The sequence below is a fragment of the Struthio camelus genome, chromosome 8 (assembly GCF_040807025.1).
Source record: "Struthio camelus isolate bStrCam1 chromosome 8, bStrCam1.hap1, whole genome shotgun sequence".
Taxonomy (NCBI): domain Eukaryota; kingdom Metazoa; phylum Chordata; class Aves; order Struthioniformes; family Struthionidae; genus Struthio; species Struthio camelus.
The window spans coordinates 4,451,873-4,471,175 of NC_090949.1; the positions used below are offsets into that span (position 1 = coordinate 4,451,873).

A 19,303-nucleotide genomic window follows, 5' to 3' on the forward strand; every position below is an offset into this window, starting at 1 on the left:
GGGAACCAATAGCGTTACCCAGCTAGTCAAAAAGAAAGGATAAGCGTGGGTGAAGATTCAGACTCAGTCCTCATTACTCAAACAAGAGATCACACCTAGAAAGGCCTAAGACAGAAACATCTGTACAGAAACATCATCTTCACACCTTGTCTACAAACAGAATCAGGCAGAAAGCAGAAAACACCTTCCGTTCCAGTAGGTTCCTTCCTCCTAGTTACAGGATCATAAGCTCATCCCCACTAAACTCCAGCTCTTTTTCAAATTTGCCCAAAAGTTCACAGATCAAAATTCCATAGTAAGGTACATAACGAGAAGGATTTTCTTTTAAAAAGGTAATACAGGAACTTAAGCCTTGAATATTGCGATGCATTTTTAATAAAATTTAGCACATCACATTATTCAAGCTTACCTGCTGGAATCCAGAGTGGTGCGGCGGGCTCTTCCCTAGGCCTTGCACGGCTTTCGTAGGGGACTGTTGCTGCTGCTGCTGCTGGGCCAGCGCTTGGACCTGTAACTGGCTCGCAGACTGTGCTGTTGCCTGAGCTGGTAACGATGAGAGGGGTTGCTGGGAAGGAGGTGGTGTTTGCTGAGGTCCCTGGGTCATAGGCCCTGGTCCAGAGGGCCGTTGCTGGCTATAAGGAATGTGGGACTGCTTCCCAGCTTGCACCTGGTTTCCTGCAGGTGAGTGAGCTGTGGGCTGGAGGAAGGTTCCTGGGACGGAAACACCGCCTGGGAAGGTGTACCCCGTGCTCATGGAGAAAGCCACAGGTGGGGGAACAACGTACGTCGGAGGTGGGAATCCTTGAAAAGATAGAAACGTACCTTTAACCGCAATTTATGCTGCAAGTGGCTCCCTAGATAAAATATTCAGTGCTACTTTTCCCATTTTCACCTTTAAAACATGAGGACAGAAAACACTAAGTACAGTTTGCGTACACGCAAGATGTTGTTCTTCACCTTTGCAAGTAGTACATGGCTACGACCACAGGGGAATTCAGAGTTCGGTCCTGAGTTTTCTTGCAACATTCCAGTCACTGATACCAGTCCGCCAGACCAGTATCTCAGAGTCGTGAGCTTCTCCCCTCCCACCTCAGTTTTCCTCCCTACTTTATCACCACCTTTTCTCTTCACTGTCCGGGGATTTTTGACGCAGTCCTCCCAAAGTTCCCACGCCCTCGCACACACATTTTCAGACACTAAATTCCTGCAGTGCTGGACAGAGAAGCAATCAGTAAGTCTACTGCCTCTTCCCAGAGGAACACCAGCCTTAGGATTAATTTAGATAAAGAGACAGATGGTAAGCAAACAAATCCTCCTATCCACAAGATCAATTCCTTTCCTGTGGTTCACGTTGTAAAGCCAGGTTTGGAAGTTTCAATACTTTTTTCCGCAGGCTGGATTTTATTTTGACTCTGAGACAGGGAAGAGGTCCCTCTGACTTCTGAGCGATCATACATAGCGGCTGCAGTGACTCTGAAGGAAGATGCGGCTTCTAACTAATCTGTGCGCAAAGACGGAGAGCAAGGTATGACGTTTCGTAACGAAGTGGGAACACGCAGCAGAACAACAGTGAGTAACACCACACAAATTACAGCTTAAAACGTGAGTATCACTAGAAAAGAAACTGAGCTTTAAAGAAGAAAGTGGTATGACTACTGATCTTTTATAATAGAGTAGTTCATACAGAGAGCGCTTATTCCTGAGCCAGCAGAGTTTGTCATGTTTTGAACAGCTACAAAAACAGCTTACTGCGAAGCACCTTGATCTTGTAGCCACCATTTGAGAAGCAAAGTGGCAGATTTCATGACAAACTTTGATCCCAAAGTACTAGCAATCTTATTTATCTTGTTTCAGTTCTGCTACGCCCTTCTTCAGTAAATAGCAAGATTCTTAACAAAAGAACGCATGTCCGTCAAAACAACTAACGCCTTGAGAGAGAGACTGCAATAGTAACTTCCATCCCAGACTTTTCTTTGCAGCCACCGGGAAATCACACTCCAGAAGAACTCAACAAAATACCTGGCCGGCTCGGAAGGGGAGGGAAGGCTCCTGGGTGATGAATGGGGATGAACTGGGAACTGCTGGCCTGACTTGGAGTCTGAGTTACAGGTGTTTTCCTGGCTTCAGACACCGGAGTCTTCCTCATCTCAGTCTGGGATTTCACCTAATCCAAAAGAAAGGGACACGAATTCAGGTAACTTTTTCCTGTAAGTATCCGCATCACGTCTCAAGCCACAGACAAACTCTCAGACTGTCTGGGAGATTATTTTCTTCGCCCTGAGTAACTGGGAGAGGTTTGGAACATACCCATTCAGTTCCTCACTCTCTGACCTCAGGCAAGTTACTCTGCGTTTGCTTAGGCGCTCCTTGTCTCACAAAAGCCCTATAAGGAGATCTACCTGCAAGAGGCTCCTCCTCTAGCGAGGCAGAGGGAAGCAGACATTGATTTCCTCAGACCATACGAACAACTTTTGCTACTTACCACGCTGCTCACCTGCAGTGCCTTAAAAACAAAACAAAAATCCAAATGCTATTACACTTTTACCTAGGGCCCTCTTTCAACCTAATTCATGCTACTTACCTGCAGCACCTTAAAAAATAAAATAAAAAAAAAAAACCACAACACACCAAACCACGTTCTCCCTAGGGAACTTTCTCAGCCTAATCTCAGTGGTGCAGCATATGCACAACCCCCTGCACATTATGAAACGCTTTTGACCAAGAGCACATACGGCAAATAGCAGAAGTGCTTAACCTGTTTCACTTTACTGTGTAACTCCTGTATGTTTTTTTAAAAGAGCTGCACCAGTTAAAGGCAGAGAGAAGAATGTAATGTAATGTTTACCTGATTCTGCTGCAGTCTGGGTCTTCCTGGAGAGGAAGACAGAGGGGAAGACTATTTTCCCTTTCTGTTGAGCTCGGCAGAACTGCCTGGAACGCAAGATGAAGCAGGCAGGAAAAAGACAGCAAGCAAGGAACCTGGGCAATACAGAAAGGACCCAGGGAGCAGAGCTGAAGCCAAGCCTCAAAGGTGATTGAAAGAAATGGATTTTATCAGGGATCAAAAAAACATTTAAAAAAACGACTGTGCAGGGTTTATTTCAACATTTAAAGCTACTGGATTGAAAGGACTTAGAGGGCAGGTCCTTTCTTGCAAAACACAGTGGTAAAGGGGTAGATGCATTCAAACTTTTTCTTTAGTCTTTCTCGAATAATTCTGATTTGCCCCAGTTAGAAATTACGGCAGCGTAGTTTATTTTTTTGTGTTTCACTAAGAAAGTAGGTTGCCAGACGGGGAGCTTTTGGTGTATTTTCCATCTCCCGCTAGGAAAAGGTGAGAGGAAATTCCACCTGCAGGCTCTGGCTGATGCCAAGTACCACGAATGATGCAGCAGCCCCTGCTTCCCCTCTCATGCCAGTTCTCGTCTATTCCCTGTCCACCTTTCCCCTCCATCACATTCTGTATGTTCAACTTATTTGTGTTGTCCCTTTTCACGCCACAACGAGCCAAACGTTTTTCATAACGCAGACTGAGAGAGTCAGGCTTTCTTTCGCAGCAATACCGTAGAAAGCGGAGACACTCTCCTTGCAGAGGGATTTTGAAACAGGAAAAGTCTAATCCATTATAAACCTAAAGGTGTGATAAAACATTTCCAAAGGGAGCTTCCAAAAGAACCTCTACACCATTTACAGTTGATTTTTAAAAGCTAAATAATTAAAACTGATTAACCCAAGTCAGTCACGTTTAAATTGTTTGCCCTGTCTCTGCTTGACCTCACCTCAAAAGTATCGATATTACCAAAGCCTTACTTCTCCGGTTTTGGTTAGAGAGCTTGGAGAGTAAGTTAACGGGAACTATTAGTCCTCCTCTATCCATCATAGGGCACCATAAGCTAAAAAGGAAGAAGCGGTCTGAGACTAAGGTTTAGAATGCTACTAGCCTTTACTATATTGTAAAAACGTTATGGTAACATCATGTTACCAGTCAAAATGTTTCATTACATCTGAGCTGCATAAATGCTCTGTGGAACACACTCAGAACATCTGAGCAACAGCCTGGAAGGAGTTTTAAACGTTACAGTTGCACAAATCCTGTAACCTACACCCCCTGAGTAGAGGGATCAACTGCTTGAAAGGATTGATTGTGATCTTGAGGGGTCCTGTCTGGCTAGCACCTGGGAAAAACAGCATTTCACCACAATGGCCTCTTCAGGGTACTTTATCTTAAGCAATTTTGCATTCTACCTTTCACTGCACCCAAGATATCTCCCACGGAGAGCAGAGAATCAATTTACGTCAAACTTTCATGATCCTGTCTGAGCAGGCAAGTATTCCACTTATCCGTGAAACAGGACTCATCATTTTTGTCTAACATTCTTAACATTTTCGTTTTAAAAAGTAGGTGTTGCAACATTTGTAGCACTCAGAACCTTCAAGGTGATGAGCTATGGCGTAGATAAAGTTTGAAACGCCAAGGAAGGCCAAAGCAGACCGCAGAGCACTAGCAGACCGCTAATCGTACAAAACATACACTGCCTTCTCCTAACGGGGTGGGAAACAAACCCTCTGCACGATCTGCAGGAGGTCTGGGGAAATAAGTCCATTGAACTACGCAAAACAAAAGGAATTTCTTTGTGTCAGTTACCGCGACAAAAACAGCTGATGGAACTAAAAAGTCAAAATTATTCTCTATTCAGCAAGAGAAGGAGAGTGACCAACCAGATCAGAACAGAACATGCTACAGTCAGGTTTGAAATAAGACCTACAAACCCAGGAAAATCTTAAGGCTAAGATAAACAAATTTCTGATAAATCAACTCTGTTACAGTTAAAATATTTTTCCTAACAAAAAAAACAAACATACACTCCTCAGAAGATTCAGTGGGTTTTTCGACCCCAGGTCTGTAGGCAATTCGGCAAGATAAGGGCCCTAACACTGAAAACAGGAATCATGCTCAGGCCTGCAACCACACACCAGGCGAAGAACCTACCGTCTTAACTCACCTACCTAAGAGGCCGGTATCTGAAAACCAACTTATCCTGTGACTCCCGAACAATCACCACATAGCCTCTGTAGGCTACTTCTTTTGCCCCTCGGTAACACCCGTGCAAAGCTACAATCTCATATCAGTCAGATCACGCAGCCAGTTCAGCCCTTCCGTGTCATATCGAGGAAACGATCAGGAGCGGAACAATAAGAAAGATCCAAGGATCTAAACAACGCAAACCAGAAAGACAGACAGAGCCGGTTTGTCTAGCCTGCTGAAAACGAGATCACAACAACGCAGGCCTTCAAAGCGTTTGTGAAGAGGAAGAGTTAAGTTATTCTGCTGACCTGCTGTGGGAAGTAGCAACAGGCTTACACAGCGGCAAGGGAGAGGAAGAGCATTAGGAAGCAATTTCTACTTGCAAGAATGGTGAAGAACTGAGTTTCTCTAGGGAAATAATAGGCTCTCCATCACTATCATTAAAAGTCTCCAGGTGTCATCTGGGAATGGTTGAGATATAGCCAAATTAGCCAGGTACGGATGAGAGGAACTCTGGAGTTCTCTACACTTATTTACTGTGATTCTGTGGAAGCCAAAACAGTAAATTCACTTTCTACATAACGCTCACAAAAATAAGGGGGGGAAAAGCATGTCTCTAAAGAGATGACTAAGAGCAGCTGATCTGAACTATAATTCTGAACAAGTGTTCTCAAGATAGAATCATGTACGGCTTAAGAACAGCAGCCAACTTTTCTCACTTCCTCAGAGGGCCACCTGACTGCATGCACAGTACAGATGATCTTACCCTGTACTGTGATGATGATGCTTTTGAGACACGTTCAGCTTTTGGAGACACGTTCAATTTATTGAATACGCACAAGTTCGCCGAATCGAGACTGCAAAGCATCCAGTTGCTTCACAACAGACCCTAGCACGGGTAAGAACATGACTAAGAACTGACCACATGAGCTGTGTCAGCAGCCTGGCTTATTTCTGGAACAGAAGTTGGAAGTCTTTGCTTTAAAACGTTGAAATAGCAACAAAGTCACCTTCATGGCTGCCTACCTTTTCTCTCCCAAATTCCCCTTTTCCTTGATGCTATCTCAGGTTGAGACCACAAGATCATTAATACTTCGTCTTTGGGATAGATGCGCTTCAATTTTTTCTGCACGTTACATGTACTGCAGGAATACCCAAGGGCTCACAGTGAGGACTCGACTGGCTCCGACACACGCATCATAGTGCCTAAGATGCGGCATCCCTTTGATCTAATGGCTTACCTGAACTGCCACGTTCTGCTTTCCTGCTTCCTGCATCTTATCCAAGCCACATTTCTTGGTCTCGTTCTTTCTTTTATTGTTATCCTTCTTTCCATCATTCTTATTGGCTACTATTCCTTTGCTATAGTCCCTTCTTTCCCTACCCACATCTTTAGGTGGATAGATTCGCCCTTGCTCTCTGTTTATTTCCCGCGGCTTAATGTTCTCTTTGAACGTGACCATTGGTTTTTCGCCTGCCTCACAGTTGTTGCTTAGACTTCTGCCAGTGGATAGAACCGATTTGAGTCCAGGGCTCCCATCTGCGGAGAGTGGCTCTGCAATTGATGCTTCCTGCAAGGCGAGACTCTCTTTGGCTTCACTAGGGTCCTCTAGTAATAATTCCGGGATTTCCGTCAAGAACAACAGCTTTCCTACCTCATTTTCACACTGAATCAACCTGAAAAAGGCAAAAAGGAATTGAACAGCAAACAGGAATAGTTTTTCAGAGCGACCCATCTCCCCAGGTTACAAAAGCAGAACGTGCATTCAGCATGCATCTCTCAACCCTGGCAACAACAAGATGTCACACCTCTGAGCTGGAGGCATTCTCTAGTATGGCATAACCACACATTATAGCACCCTTGCTACCCCTTCAACTTCCATTTCCACTTATCTCATTTGTGCTGCAGTATCACTAAAAAGGCCTTATTAAATATGACGTTTTACTCCACATATAGTCCCCATCTTAATTAGACTGGGGAACAACTGCATGCTGACCCACAGAATATGCTATATTAGTGCTGCCGGCATCTTGCATTCACATCATGTCCAAATGTTTTGTAAAATAATGAGAAAAATAGAGTTTGTCTCTGGCACCTGCAACACCTAAACTTACAGCTGCAACCAAAACACACAAGTACTACAGATGTGCAATTACCTTGGCTGGTTGTCAGCAATCCATTTGCCTGTGAAGATCAGGCGCTGTTGCCGTATCCTACGTTGCTGCCCTTCCTTATCTCCTGTAATTGCCTGGTGGCCTTTCGAAAAATCCAAGTTCCTAGTATTGACACATGAGAGAGAATAATGTTAATTATACAGTTACCATCTGCAAAAATCAGCTAAAGGGACACAATTGGTCACCATTGTAACCTGCGTAACTTCAACAGATCCTATTCAAAACCATGACACAGTTATGGATGTCCAAATTTCAGATTCGCTTCTCTTCTGGTAAGATGTGTCTACACTAGAGAGGCTCTTTTTCCCCTCCCTCTCTCTCTCTTTTTTTTTTTTTTTTTTTTTTAAACAAGCAAAAAGCTTTTACATACACTGACCAAAAGCAAAAAAATTAATAATTGAACGAGTACATCTAGTATTTAGTCAACATCTGTGCATACTCATCTTCTATTTACTCCTATGGTTAGGAGGCAATAATGTTGGTACTCTATTAACACCGAAACAACGGAACTTTGTAACAACAGGAGGATACAGTTAAAAACGGAGTAGAAAGCAAGGTAAACACTCATCAAGCACTTTTCATCTAAAAATACTTATTTCTTAAATTTTTCCCTTTCAGTTTACTAGTCTGAAGACCACAGAAGACAAAGTCATAAAAGTATTACAAACTTTAATTTAGCTCTCTTTTCTTCAGAATTTTATTGAAGATTGGCATAGAATCTATTTTCCTCTTCAAAACGGAGACTGAAGCCCTACGCTGTTTATTACAGCTGTTTTGCCGAGATACCTACATCAACCCATAGAGCAGTAAGAATTCATAAATAAGATACTCTAGGGAACAGGTCAACGTCTATGAAATTAGTCCCACCAGCAAGAGTACAGCTTCCTTCACCCACCTGAATGAGGGTCTCAGAGCCAAGAATCCTTGCAACTCAAATTCTTCTGGAAGGGGGGTTGCTGGTGAATAGAGAGCGAACAGCGTAAGAAAAGCCTGAACACATCAAGCACAGTATCATAAGCAGATACCTCAATAAAGTCAAACATAGTAAAGCTTTTTTTTAAACAGAGTCTACTGTACTGGCCCACACTGAAATCTGAGCTCAAGAACAATAAAAATAGAGCAAAATCTGCTCAGCGCTAGAAAGCATCATTTGCAAAGTGGCCATACGCATTAATATCAGAAGATGATTTGTTCCATTTTCGCTCTTCAACTGCAATCACGCCCATCAGCTAAAACCATCATTCCCGCTTCTTTACAGCGCAGACTAGAAGCCCTTACCATTACTACTGGATAGATCTTCTTCATGGGGCTGGAAGCTGTTTAGAAGAGAAATCAGCCAGGGCCATATGCTGCAAATCAGAAGACAAAAACACTGTTAAGTGAAAACTATGAAACGTGAGATCTACTCACCTTACCAAGTAAACACTGAACTCCTATTACACAGCCACAGCTTCCATTAATCCTCTGATTCCCAATAAAGGTAACGCTTCTCTCAAGTGTCAGGGAAAGATCACTTTCTTGAACAGCTTAATATTTTTTAAAAAGTCAACCTAAGTTACCATGGAAGCCAGATTTTTGCAGCATCATGTTCATTATCCAGCAAGTCAGCACACTACAAATTTAACTAGACAGAAATATTACATGAGGAACAGTTCAGAGCCCCTGCTTGCGATTCAGGTTTTCCAATCCAAAGCTGACTGCTCTCCAAGAGAAAATAAATGAATCCGTTTGGAAGCAAAACAATTTATTGAGATACAGCTGTGCAAAAGCACTTTTGCTCTGCTAAGAGAGTATTGTAATACAAAAACAGCTACCAGAGAGGTAAGAAGGTCTAAGTAATGGTTGCACTTAGTAAGATGATTAAGCTAGAGATTAACTGGCAGTCACCCTGTCTTGCACTGGTAACATCAGTGCAAACAATGACTGGAAATTCTTTCCAAAGGCCCTGGAGCAATTAATTAAAATAAATTAAAGATTGCTGCATAGCTGGTAAACATTTCACCGCCACCACCAGGCTTCACAGTCACTTCAAAAAGAAGTCTCAAACAAAAACCCTAAGCATCTTGCTGCTGCTTTAGCGATGGGCAACGAGTCTGTGAAAAGCAAAAGGCAAACTATTTTAAGAAAGTGCCTGCTGGGCTCAGGGCTGGTGAAATGAATCTTTGTCCTTTCTCAGCAAGCCTGTCAGCCAGCCATCAGCTGGCACGTGGACTGAAGAATGTATCACGCATCCAAAGGTACGAGGGCAGCTGCTTTCCTGCATGGCTGCAGGGACTGGAAACATTATATTTATATGTGGATTCTGTAAGCCAAACTAAGCGATAACTCCTTCTTATGACTGGCAAGAAACAAAAAGGGGGGGGGGGGAGGAAAAAGGGAATGTATTCGTTGCAATCTACTTCCAATCTTCCCGCGTAACATTGGAAGTATAGAGATCTCTTATTATGGAATCTCATAAATAGAGTGATGTAGTACACATGTAAAAATCTAGACCCAACCTACCTTCCACAGAGTAGCTTTGGAAAATTCATTCCCAAAGAGCACACACTAGTACCAATACAGTTATATTCATTTCTACCCTCAGTTCTTGCCTTCAGGTCCCTCTACTTTCCTGAGTGAACAAGTTTGTCTCCCGTTTCAGACACTTGCTCAGTTTGGGTTATGGTTCATTCTCCGCAAGAAAAGGCTAAACCTAGACAGCTTCTGTATCCTTCAGAATTGGGATAACTAAAAATCTAAAAAAGAATAAGGATTATTTCTCTAACCAAGAGCACAATTAAGTACGAATTCAGAGTAAGACAGACTTTCCAAGTAATATTAAACAGGGGTTATTTTCTTTACTATTAATAAAGGGGTGGGTGGGTGTGTTTGTAGTCCATAGTTAAAGAACGCCTTTCATTAGGTTCTTCCGATATGAATAAAAAAACCCCAAAACTCAACTTTGATTCTTACCAGTGAGGTGAAATACAGTAACTTTGACTTTTTAAAGCCAACAAACGTAATATGACTATCAACTCTTACCCATTTTGACAAATCTTCGCGGTATTTGACTCTCTTTTCACTTTCCACTGTGCATTTTCAGCTGCTTGTTGCCCACTTCACCACTCCTTGGTATGATCAGTACCTAACATGATGTTCTCTAGCCGCGCTGTCACACATGAATATTCTTCAAATAGGGCCCAAATCACTTTAGGGGCAAAAGGATCTACTCATCTCTCATGTGGAGATTCGGTTTGATACTCCATAAACATACTACCTGCATCTTCTCTCTGAAAGCACTACTTGATATCAAGTGTTCGCAATAAAATTCCCTATTAAAATAGTGGGATAAAGTCTTCCTTCAGGACACGTATGGAGTAATAATTATCTTATTACCTTCGGGGTAAGTATATGGAGTTATACATACCACCTTCTGAAAGCAATTTGTGAACTCTACTTTTCCTTAATCTTGCCTTTAGGAAGCCGGGAGTTGGAAGTTCCTGAAGCTCTGGGGCTTTATACGAGTGAGCCTTACCCCTCATTTAGCACTTTGGCAAACTGAGCTTATAGGCACTCCTGCCCTCCCCAAATCATAGGATAAACGTACGGGAAAGCCATGGCTAGAATCACATTTTTATAGCGTGTGCTGCTTTAGGGGAGTTGAAACCATTGCAGCAGAAGCACGAGATAAGCTAAGCAAGCTGGCTTCCCACTTCACTTTCCCTTTACTTGCCAACCACTCCAGTCTTCCAAAAGGGTGAGAAGGAGAACCCAGGGAACTACAGGCCGGTCAGCCTCACCTCCATCCCGGGAAAGGTGATGGAACAGCTCCTCCTGGAGGTCCTCACTAAGCACGTGGAGGACAAGAAGCTGATCAGGAGTAGTCAAGCATGGATTCACCAAAGGGAAATCACGCGTAACCAACCTGATAGCCTTCTATGGTGGATTGACTGCCTGGGTAGATGAGGGCAGAGGAGCAGATGTTGTCTACCTTGACTTCAGCAAGGCTTTGGACACTGTCTCCCATCACATGCTCATAGGCTAGCTCAGGAAGCGCGGGCTGGATGAGGGGACAGTGAGGTGGATTGAGAACTGTCTGAATGGCAGAACTCAGAGGGTTGTGATCAATGGCATAGAGTCTAGTTGGAGGCCTATAGCTAGCAGCGTCCCCCAGGGGCCAGTACTCAGTCCAGTCTTGTTCAATGTATTCATCGATGACCTGCATGAAGGGACAGAGTGTTTTGCTGATGATACAAAACTGGGAGGAGTGGCTGATCCCCAAGAGGACTGCACTGCCATTCAGAGAGACCTCAGCAGGCTAGAGAGATGGGCAGAGAGGAACCTCAGGAAGTTCAACAAAGGCAAGTGCAGGTCCCTTACTGAATGGACCTAAGGCAAGCATTTTCCTGCCACCTACCTCAATAAAACTGAGAAATCAATTACAAAAGACTAGAGTAAGGGTATATTCAATAGTAATGCTGAAGTCAGACCCCCTGAAAATGGATCCTTCTGATCTTAAAAATAATAAATAAAAATTACAAGTGAACCTAAAGCCAATTAAGACAGTGAATTGGCTCACATAGCACCCAAAAGGCTTGTGTTTTGTTTCATAAACTTTTTAGCACATTACATACCATTTTGATGCCTGTAATGAAGAATTAAAGGATCAGTTTTCTCATTACTATTTGTATATCACCAGTCATTTTTACCTTATGCAATTAAACGTATCAAAAGAAAGATTAACACTCACTACCGTCTTTCGTCAACTACTGCCTCCTGGAAAACACTGGGTCTAAGTTTCAGCCAGTCCATTGAAACCTTCACAGCTGGAAGAGGATATGCAGCCCCAGAGTCCTCCTGGTAGTCGTTTTGTAAAGGACACTTGCACAGAACTCCAAGAAAGGACACTAGGAACAGATACAACAGAGGAAGGGGGGGGGGGGAGAAAAAAATATATGTATACATATGTATATATTTCAATCATCAGTGGGGGAATGATATGTTAAAACTGACCAAATAACCTGATAAAATAAAAAATGTTTTATGGGTGGAATGTAAGAGCTAGCTGTTTAGAACAAAGTAGCACAATAGCTTTATCCTAGACACTCCACTGGCAGATCGGAACATCCTTTTTTTCTCCTCCTCAATATATAGTTTCTACCGTGAAGCAGTTGGTGAGGTTTTTGGTGGTAGTGGTGGTCTTAAGGAGGAAAAGAAAAAAAAAAATAAATAAAAAAGACGCTTGGCAAATCATTTTGAAAAGTTGAGGTAACAAACCAGATGAGATTTTTTTTTTCCCCCCAGGTCTTAGAAATAGTCAACTTATCTATCTAGCTGCATTTTATCCGTTTTTCCAGGTCATTGGGCTGTTAATTAATATACTGCTCAGATCTGTTAGGGCACACAAGCTGAGGAACAGTACCAAGCACAAGCATGACTTTGGTGCTTTCACAACAAACTCCAGGCTGGAATCTACGGCGAACTCAGTTATTCAGAAATTTAGGTATTTATGAATACGGCCAAGCTGCTTATGGACAGGATCAGGTTAAGCAAATCTGCATTATGCTGCTAGAGCCTAAAATGCTCTGCACCCCTACTTATCTCCCAGTTGAGATCATCAAGACCACAGAAGCAGCTGAGGTCCAGAGTCTATTAGCACTAGCCCAACTTCAGCCCTCTTAAATCAGAATTGGCTCCTTCCAGAGCAACTTGGACCTCACTGCCTCTAACTTTAGAGCAGAGCCTCTGAGTCTGGTCTTATCCACAACCCAGATCCAATTTTGCACCCAGGTTAAGAGTTTTCTTCAGAACCAGGAAAAAGATGCCAAGTTCTGTGAGGCTTCAAATGGAACAGTCCAGGGCACATAAATCAGCGTTACTCAGCACTGCTAGACCTACACTGACTCAGCACAGCCATCATCTTTCCTCACTTTCCTCCGCAACACCCATTCTCATCAGGTCTCACACATCCATTACGCTAGGTGCTGACAACACATTGCTAATGGATTTAATGGACTGCATATAAAAAAAAAGAGAGAAATACAAAAATCAATTAGTTTTTATACTTACTGAAGAGAGCCAGTAATTGTGTCCAGCAGAGCTGCTCATCCTGGCTGTAACTGTGCTGCTCGGTTTCGTTGCTGAAGTCTCGCAGGTGATGCAGTTGAAACAGATTGATGACAGTAATATGTACTAACTGCTGAGAATTGAAGGCCTTTTGGAATAACAGCCTCTGTAACAAAGCCATAGGCACAAAGGACGTACTTTTATATGGCAAAGCACACACTTGGAAAGATTAGTAGTTATTAGGGCACTGCTTGATTAATGTTCCAGCCCTTAAGGCAGCGTTCATTCCAGATTTTTTCCAGACCATCTCTAATAACACAGCACCAGGATTCCCAGGAGGACACGCGAGGTTACCCACTGTTAAGCCCAAGGATTTTGCTCTCATACCAGCTCGTACACACGACGAAACACCCGCCCTGGGAACAGGGCTCTTTCAGGCAAAGTGCGATTTTAATGTGCAACTACAGCATTCCAGTGCAACTACGAGAATTGCAGAGACACGTACACCCACTGTGCTTTTCAGTCTTTCCAAGAAATATAGGCAGATATAGGGTGACAGGTTTTACAAAAAAGATTCCAGGAGAATTTAACTACTGTATGGTTATGCACTGAAGACAAATTCCACATCCAATTTCACAGGTCACAGAATGCTGCGCTTAACACAAATAGCACAAGCTGTTTACAAAAGCGTTTCACTAAGAGTGCTGTAAAGGGCACCTGGTCTTTTAGAACAGAAAAAGAAACTTTAATAACTTTTTTCGGAGCACTACGGAAAAAAAGAGAGAACTTAAATCATAATCAACTTATTGTTTAGACACAATAGGCAGGCAAGCAAGTGGATTAACCAGTCTAAGTACCAGAAAAAGGTTGAAGCTTCATGTTAAACTTTGATTTTTAATTAAAGGCATAGACCACTAAGTGTGACCATTCAAACCCCCAGTGCTGTCAGCAGCAGAATCGCGGGCCTGGCTGAACACTTCTAACCCTATGACTGTTCTCCTTATCCAAAGTTAAAATCAGCTACAATGCAGCTGAAGCAATTGTCCACCGCACAGTCAACTTCACATCGACATTCAACCCATCTAAGTCAGAAAAATTGCTATCTAATAAGACGAGTCTTATGTTCCATTAAATATACAAAAAAGTAATCTAAGCAACAAAGCAGGGTGTAATTAGCTCAATTTTAACACCTGGTATCAGTCCAAAGATAAGACTATTTCCCATATGCCTGAGCAAGCACATAATTAGTGACTACAAGCATTCTGGAAAAAGCAGCACTCGCTCAACAGCCAACATCAAAAAGAAAAAAAAAAAAAAAAACACCAAACCCCAACATACCAACAACCCAGTGATACAATCACTTAATTTTGAAAAATTTACTTTAGCTCCCAGTGCTCAAGCAGCTCGCATTCAAAGCTCTTAACATTCACAGGTAGTTCTGTTTTTGTATTTCAAGGACTGTTTGGGGCTACTTTTTGCAGCCCAATTCAATGCAAAAACGTAAACATACACTGTAAAGAACCTTTCTAGTTCCCTTTCTAGTTCTTTATATTGCCCCTTCTCAATTTGGAAAAGCATCTACCAAAAGATGAATTTCTTCTGTTGAACCTGCCCATTTTACCTGCCCATTTTCTACAAATAAACTTGCTGAAGCAGAGCAGTTTTCCAAAGGCACGCAACAGTTAATACAGCGCTCACCTCGAAAGCGTACCACCCCGTATAAACATCTTTAACAATTCTCTTCTGTTTAAATCCTTGCTATATTGTCTAACTTAATGAGCTGGCTACAAAATTAATAGGTACTCCTGGATTTTCCAGAGGAAACATTTGTCCTGGATAGTTCCAGTCTACAAACAAATTAAGGTTGGAGCGGAACATTGCTTTTAAAAGGAAACCGCACACAGGAGAGGCAAGTTGTCTGAGGAAAATTAAAAGCAGCCTTCATAACCACTGGGAGTAAATGAAAGCCATCCAAAAGCAAAGCGCTCAAGATTCTTCAGGTAACTTGGTCAAGACTTTTCCCAGATGAAGCAAGCATTTTTCCACAGGTGTCCAGAAATCACCCAGGTTAAAAAGTACACAGTCAAGAGGGGTTACTGAGTTCTCCTACATCTCCCCCAATACCAGGTCACACGTCAAACGGAAAAAATCCTACTATCTGCAGAAGTCAATAGAAATCCATTAGTAGTTGCCATGTAAGCCTTCCATAGCTGGCTACCTGAGCTAGCTCGCTACCTTTCAGCGAGCGAAAAGGTTGTTACTGGTCTGTAATTTCAGAACTCTGCTGCTAAAAATATGCTCTGCAGTATATTAATTAACACATTGTTAGAACTAACCTTGAACTGTTCTTCCAGCTTTTCTCGAAGAGGGCTCAGCTTCTCCAAGCTCTTACTCAGGTATACGTGACCATGGAATTTAATAAATGCCTTGATGAAGTCAGACACACCCCATCGAGTCTTCACCTCATCACGACTACATTCAGAACAGAAGTATTTAACGTCAGTCTTTGGAACTGGACGCAGCTGCACATAACCACCTTACATATTTTTTATATGAAGTTCAAGAAGGGAGGAACGTCCACGCCAGGCTGCTTTTTCACATTGGCACAATATGCTCATTTCTTACATACACTATTCACCCTCAAGAGCACCACAGGTACAAACCATTCTTTGTTCCATACATGCAGATGGATGTTGCAACTGGAGGAGGTCAAGAAGCTCCTATTTTGTTCCCAATACCAAATACAAATGCTTCTGGCAAAGGAGGTAAATTTGGAGGAAGTCTGCTCCATCTTATCTGAACAAAAATAAGTCGTACTTAGTCTTACCTTTCCAGTGCTTTAGAAAGTGCTTTTTGGAGATTAGTGGAGGCAGCTGGGAAAGGAAACTTCACAGCAATGCTTCTGCAGTAGTAGAAAATTGTGGTCAAGTGGTCTCCTTTGGAGGAAGCTAGAATAGCCAACTGATTATAAGGCTGACCTAGAGGAGAAAAAGACAACAACTTGTCACGGAGTGAAGCACATTAGATTTCAACCTAAGTCTGGTCACTTTAAAAGGGAGCAAAAACTCTTTATCAGACTTTAACAGACAATCTTTATCAGACAAGATTCCAGTTCATTTGCTGACCCTTTTACTCCAGCCTCATTTCAGTACCGCTCAAGTTCAGAAGCTTCCAGGCTGTGTTTTTTTTTTTTTTTTTTTAAAATAAACACATCCTTTAAAACTAAATAAATACGGCATAAAATTTTGTCTAAATAAGATGACAGTCAAAACAAAGCCTTTGCCACCAACCTATTTATCAGCATCTGGACAAAATCTAACCCTGTTTTGCCTCATGATCTGTCATCACTCAGAAAAGACTAAAAAATAGCCATTTACCCTTTTTTGCCTACAGAAAACAAATTATGTGGGCTAGAATATGGAGAAATTATTAATTAAAACGTAGCTAACTAAAGCTGAACTACTGACTTCATCAGCCTGGCTCCTAAGCGATTTATCCTTGTTACCACCCCCTACTACTTAGGCCACTGCTGCCTAATAGCTAAAAGCTAGATACCTGAACAAAAGAAGCTCTAAAATTGCTTGAGCAACTTGAAAAGCCCAGTTCTAGCTACTGAACTTTAGAAACTGGCATAGGAACAAACAACAAAAGTAAAAATGCAGCTCGTGGGCAAGTTTCCATTAACTATACTTTAGAATGTATAAATGCAACATAGCATATTGTAGCAGGAGTAAAGTCTTAGACTAAAGCTGCACTTGAACTTCTCTGTTTTTTAAACCTTTACGAAAATGAGACCAGTGATACCGATCAGGCAAGCAGCTATTATCCAAGTAATCGACTGATGGATTAGGCTTTGTTGCAGGATTGTTTTGTTTTAGGTTTTGGGGTTGGGGGGGGGGAGGGGGGGAGGACAGAGAGGAGGTTTAAAGAAAATCCCAAGTTTCCAAGAGTCACACAAGAAAAGTAAATACCTCAAACCCTTCGGAACTATGAACTGAAAAGGTATCCCAGACTCACCATTGGAAGGGACAAGCTGAGCTGCATGTCTGTAGTAAGACTCTGCCTGGCTGGTCTGATTCCTGTAGCGAGCTAAGAGAACACAAAACAAGTTCAGACAAAAAAAAAAAAAATCAGTTCTCCTGCACCTATTTTTAATACAACTCAGCTTACCTGAAGAGCATTTTACTATTATTTTAGATACAAGCATTAGAAAAACATATGATTATAATCAAGCAGTATGAAGATTTAACATGCTGAATCTTAAGGTGGTTATATTCTGTTCAAGTCCTATTGCCACAGCTTACCAGTTCTCACTTCGGAAGACACTAAGCCAACAGCAGTGCAAAGAGCTACCAATTCTTTTGAGACCTCTTTGCACCATCAGCAACTGGATCTACTTTTGAGTTATTACAAAAGCAGTTGCAGATCCCTCTAAAAAACCAGAACTTTTGACAAGACATACTTCCGATCTAATCGACATGCGCAGAAATAAACCTATTGAGCTTAATGGAAAATAAAAATCTCACTTATGAAAGGCTAGATTTCTAACCCTCTCTTCTGTACATAACAGATATAGAAGTAACTTCTTAAAAGGGGAAGTTTGCTAGCCTGCTGCAACAAGTTTTTGTAATAGTTATGAGTTTCAGCAATTCACTGTGCTTACCAGCTATAACATGACTATGCCAGAAGTATGCTACAAGAAAGCAACTCTAGCAAAGCACGAGAAAGTTATCCTTAACTGCCTCTGTGCTTTAATATGCAACACATTGGAACAGTCTAACAGCACTGCTTTCCAGACCTTTCCCCCCTGCAGCAACCACAAAACATGCAATCAGCTACTAATCATGGGAGACCACTTGGTCTAAGAGTTGCCCAAGGCATGTACAGATTCCTGTTCGTGAAGACAGAATACAGAGGTAGAACTCAACGTCCCACCTCTTTTTGCTTCAAAAAACTCACCGATATCTCCCAGGTGGACAAGGCAGTGCTGGCAGATGTAAGAGCAGGAGCTAGACTGCGGCTTCACAATGGCGCTGGTGTGCGTCTGTTTATTGCTAATGATTCCCAGCTGGGAAGACTTCACACGACATGGCAAGTCTACATTAAAAACTGTGCACAATTCCTGTAATAACTAGAAAAATAGGTCTAGGTTAATAGCAGTTTGAGACAACAATGAGAAAAGCAATGAAACAACATACAAAAAACAACGTACGCCAAAGAGGCATGGATTGACACGGATTAGCTGAACCAATTTTAAGCTAACAAGCGTAGGTTACTGAAAGTGTGAATTTGAATTATGCCCTTCATGCAGAAGCCATGTCACTTTACACTGCATTATTTTCCCCAGAACCATAAAGAGAAGAAGTTTTACTGGAGCTGTGCATTCCAATCCAGTAAGCATCTCGATTCCCACAGTATTCAAGTTACCAAGCATGCAAAAGTAGAGATAGATAATCAGGGGTCTAAAGGTTTGGGGGAAAAAAAATTTTAAATAAGTCATTTTAAAAGAGGAAAAACAGTGCTTTTTACACCTAGATGAAGTGACACCATCCTCTGCAAAAAAATGAGAAAGGAACGCCACTCATCCCCCGAAGAAGTTTGTTCCATCGTGACAAAAAGCACTACTCTGACTTACAGTTCAGAGAGAAGCTTGAACGAAACCAAGCTGGTAGGCAATGCAAGGCAAAAGCAGCTAGCAGTTCAGTGGCCGAGTTGTCCCACTGGATGGGTTGCCAAGCCAGCAAATATTTGTGCTAAGCTTAGTCAGACTCATTCAAGGAACGAGAGAGCAGCTACTTAATGAAATGTTTCAAAAGCTGATCCAAGGAAAGTCTGGACTTTGCCATTGTAGTTAGTGCTTTGGAAGTTTTTCCCCCCCATGGACTCCATCAAATAGCCTAGAATCAGAATTACTTTGTATGACTAGTTAACAAAAGTAACCGTCACTACGTGCCAATGCAGGAGGGAAAAAAAAAAATTCATTCAACTGTGTCACAAGGTTAAAAACTTAAGACAAAACTGACAGACTTTCTCCCAGCTGTGAACATGCTCCATCTC

General features: G+C 42.1%; 1 protein-coding gene across 8 annotated transcripts in view; it reads right to left on the reverse strand.

Annotated features, from left to right (window-relative positions):
• SMG7 (SMG7 nonsense mediated mRNA decay factor) overlaps positions 1-19,303 on the reverse strand; it is a 54,650-nt gene that overhangs the window by 9,937 nt on the left and 25,410 nt on the right. For 6 of the 8 annotated variants that reach the window (XM_068953592.1, XM_068953596.1, XM_068953594.1 and 3 more), the window contains 12 exons: positions 18,206-18,377; positions 17,264-17,335; positions 16,074-16,224; positions 15,583-15,718; positions 13,250-13,412; positions 11,931-12,087; positions 8,480-8,550; positions 8,097-8,157; positions 7,184-7,303; positions 6,268-6,703; positions 2,020-2,164; positions 410-801 (listed from right to left, as the gene is read on the reverse strand). In XM_068953592.1, coding sequence (XP_068809693.1) covers positions 410-801; positions 2,020-2,164; positions 6,268-6,703; positions 7,184-7,303; positions 8,097-8,157; positions 8,480-8,550; positions 11,931-12,087; positions 13,250-13,412; positions 15,583-15,718; positions 16,074-16,224; positions 17,264-17,335; positions 18,206-18,377 — 2,076 coding nt within the window. The remainder of the gene's footprint in view (positions 1-409; positions 802-2,019; positions 2,165-6,267; positions 6,704-7,183; positions 7,304-8,096; positions 8,158-8,479; positions 8,551-11,930; positions 12,088-13,249; positions 13,413-15,582; positions 15,719-16,073; positions 16,225-17,263; positions 17,336-18,205; positions 18,378-19,303) is intronic. The other 2 variants (XM_068953595.1, XM_068953599.1) reach the window with 1 other exon arrangement.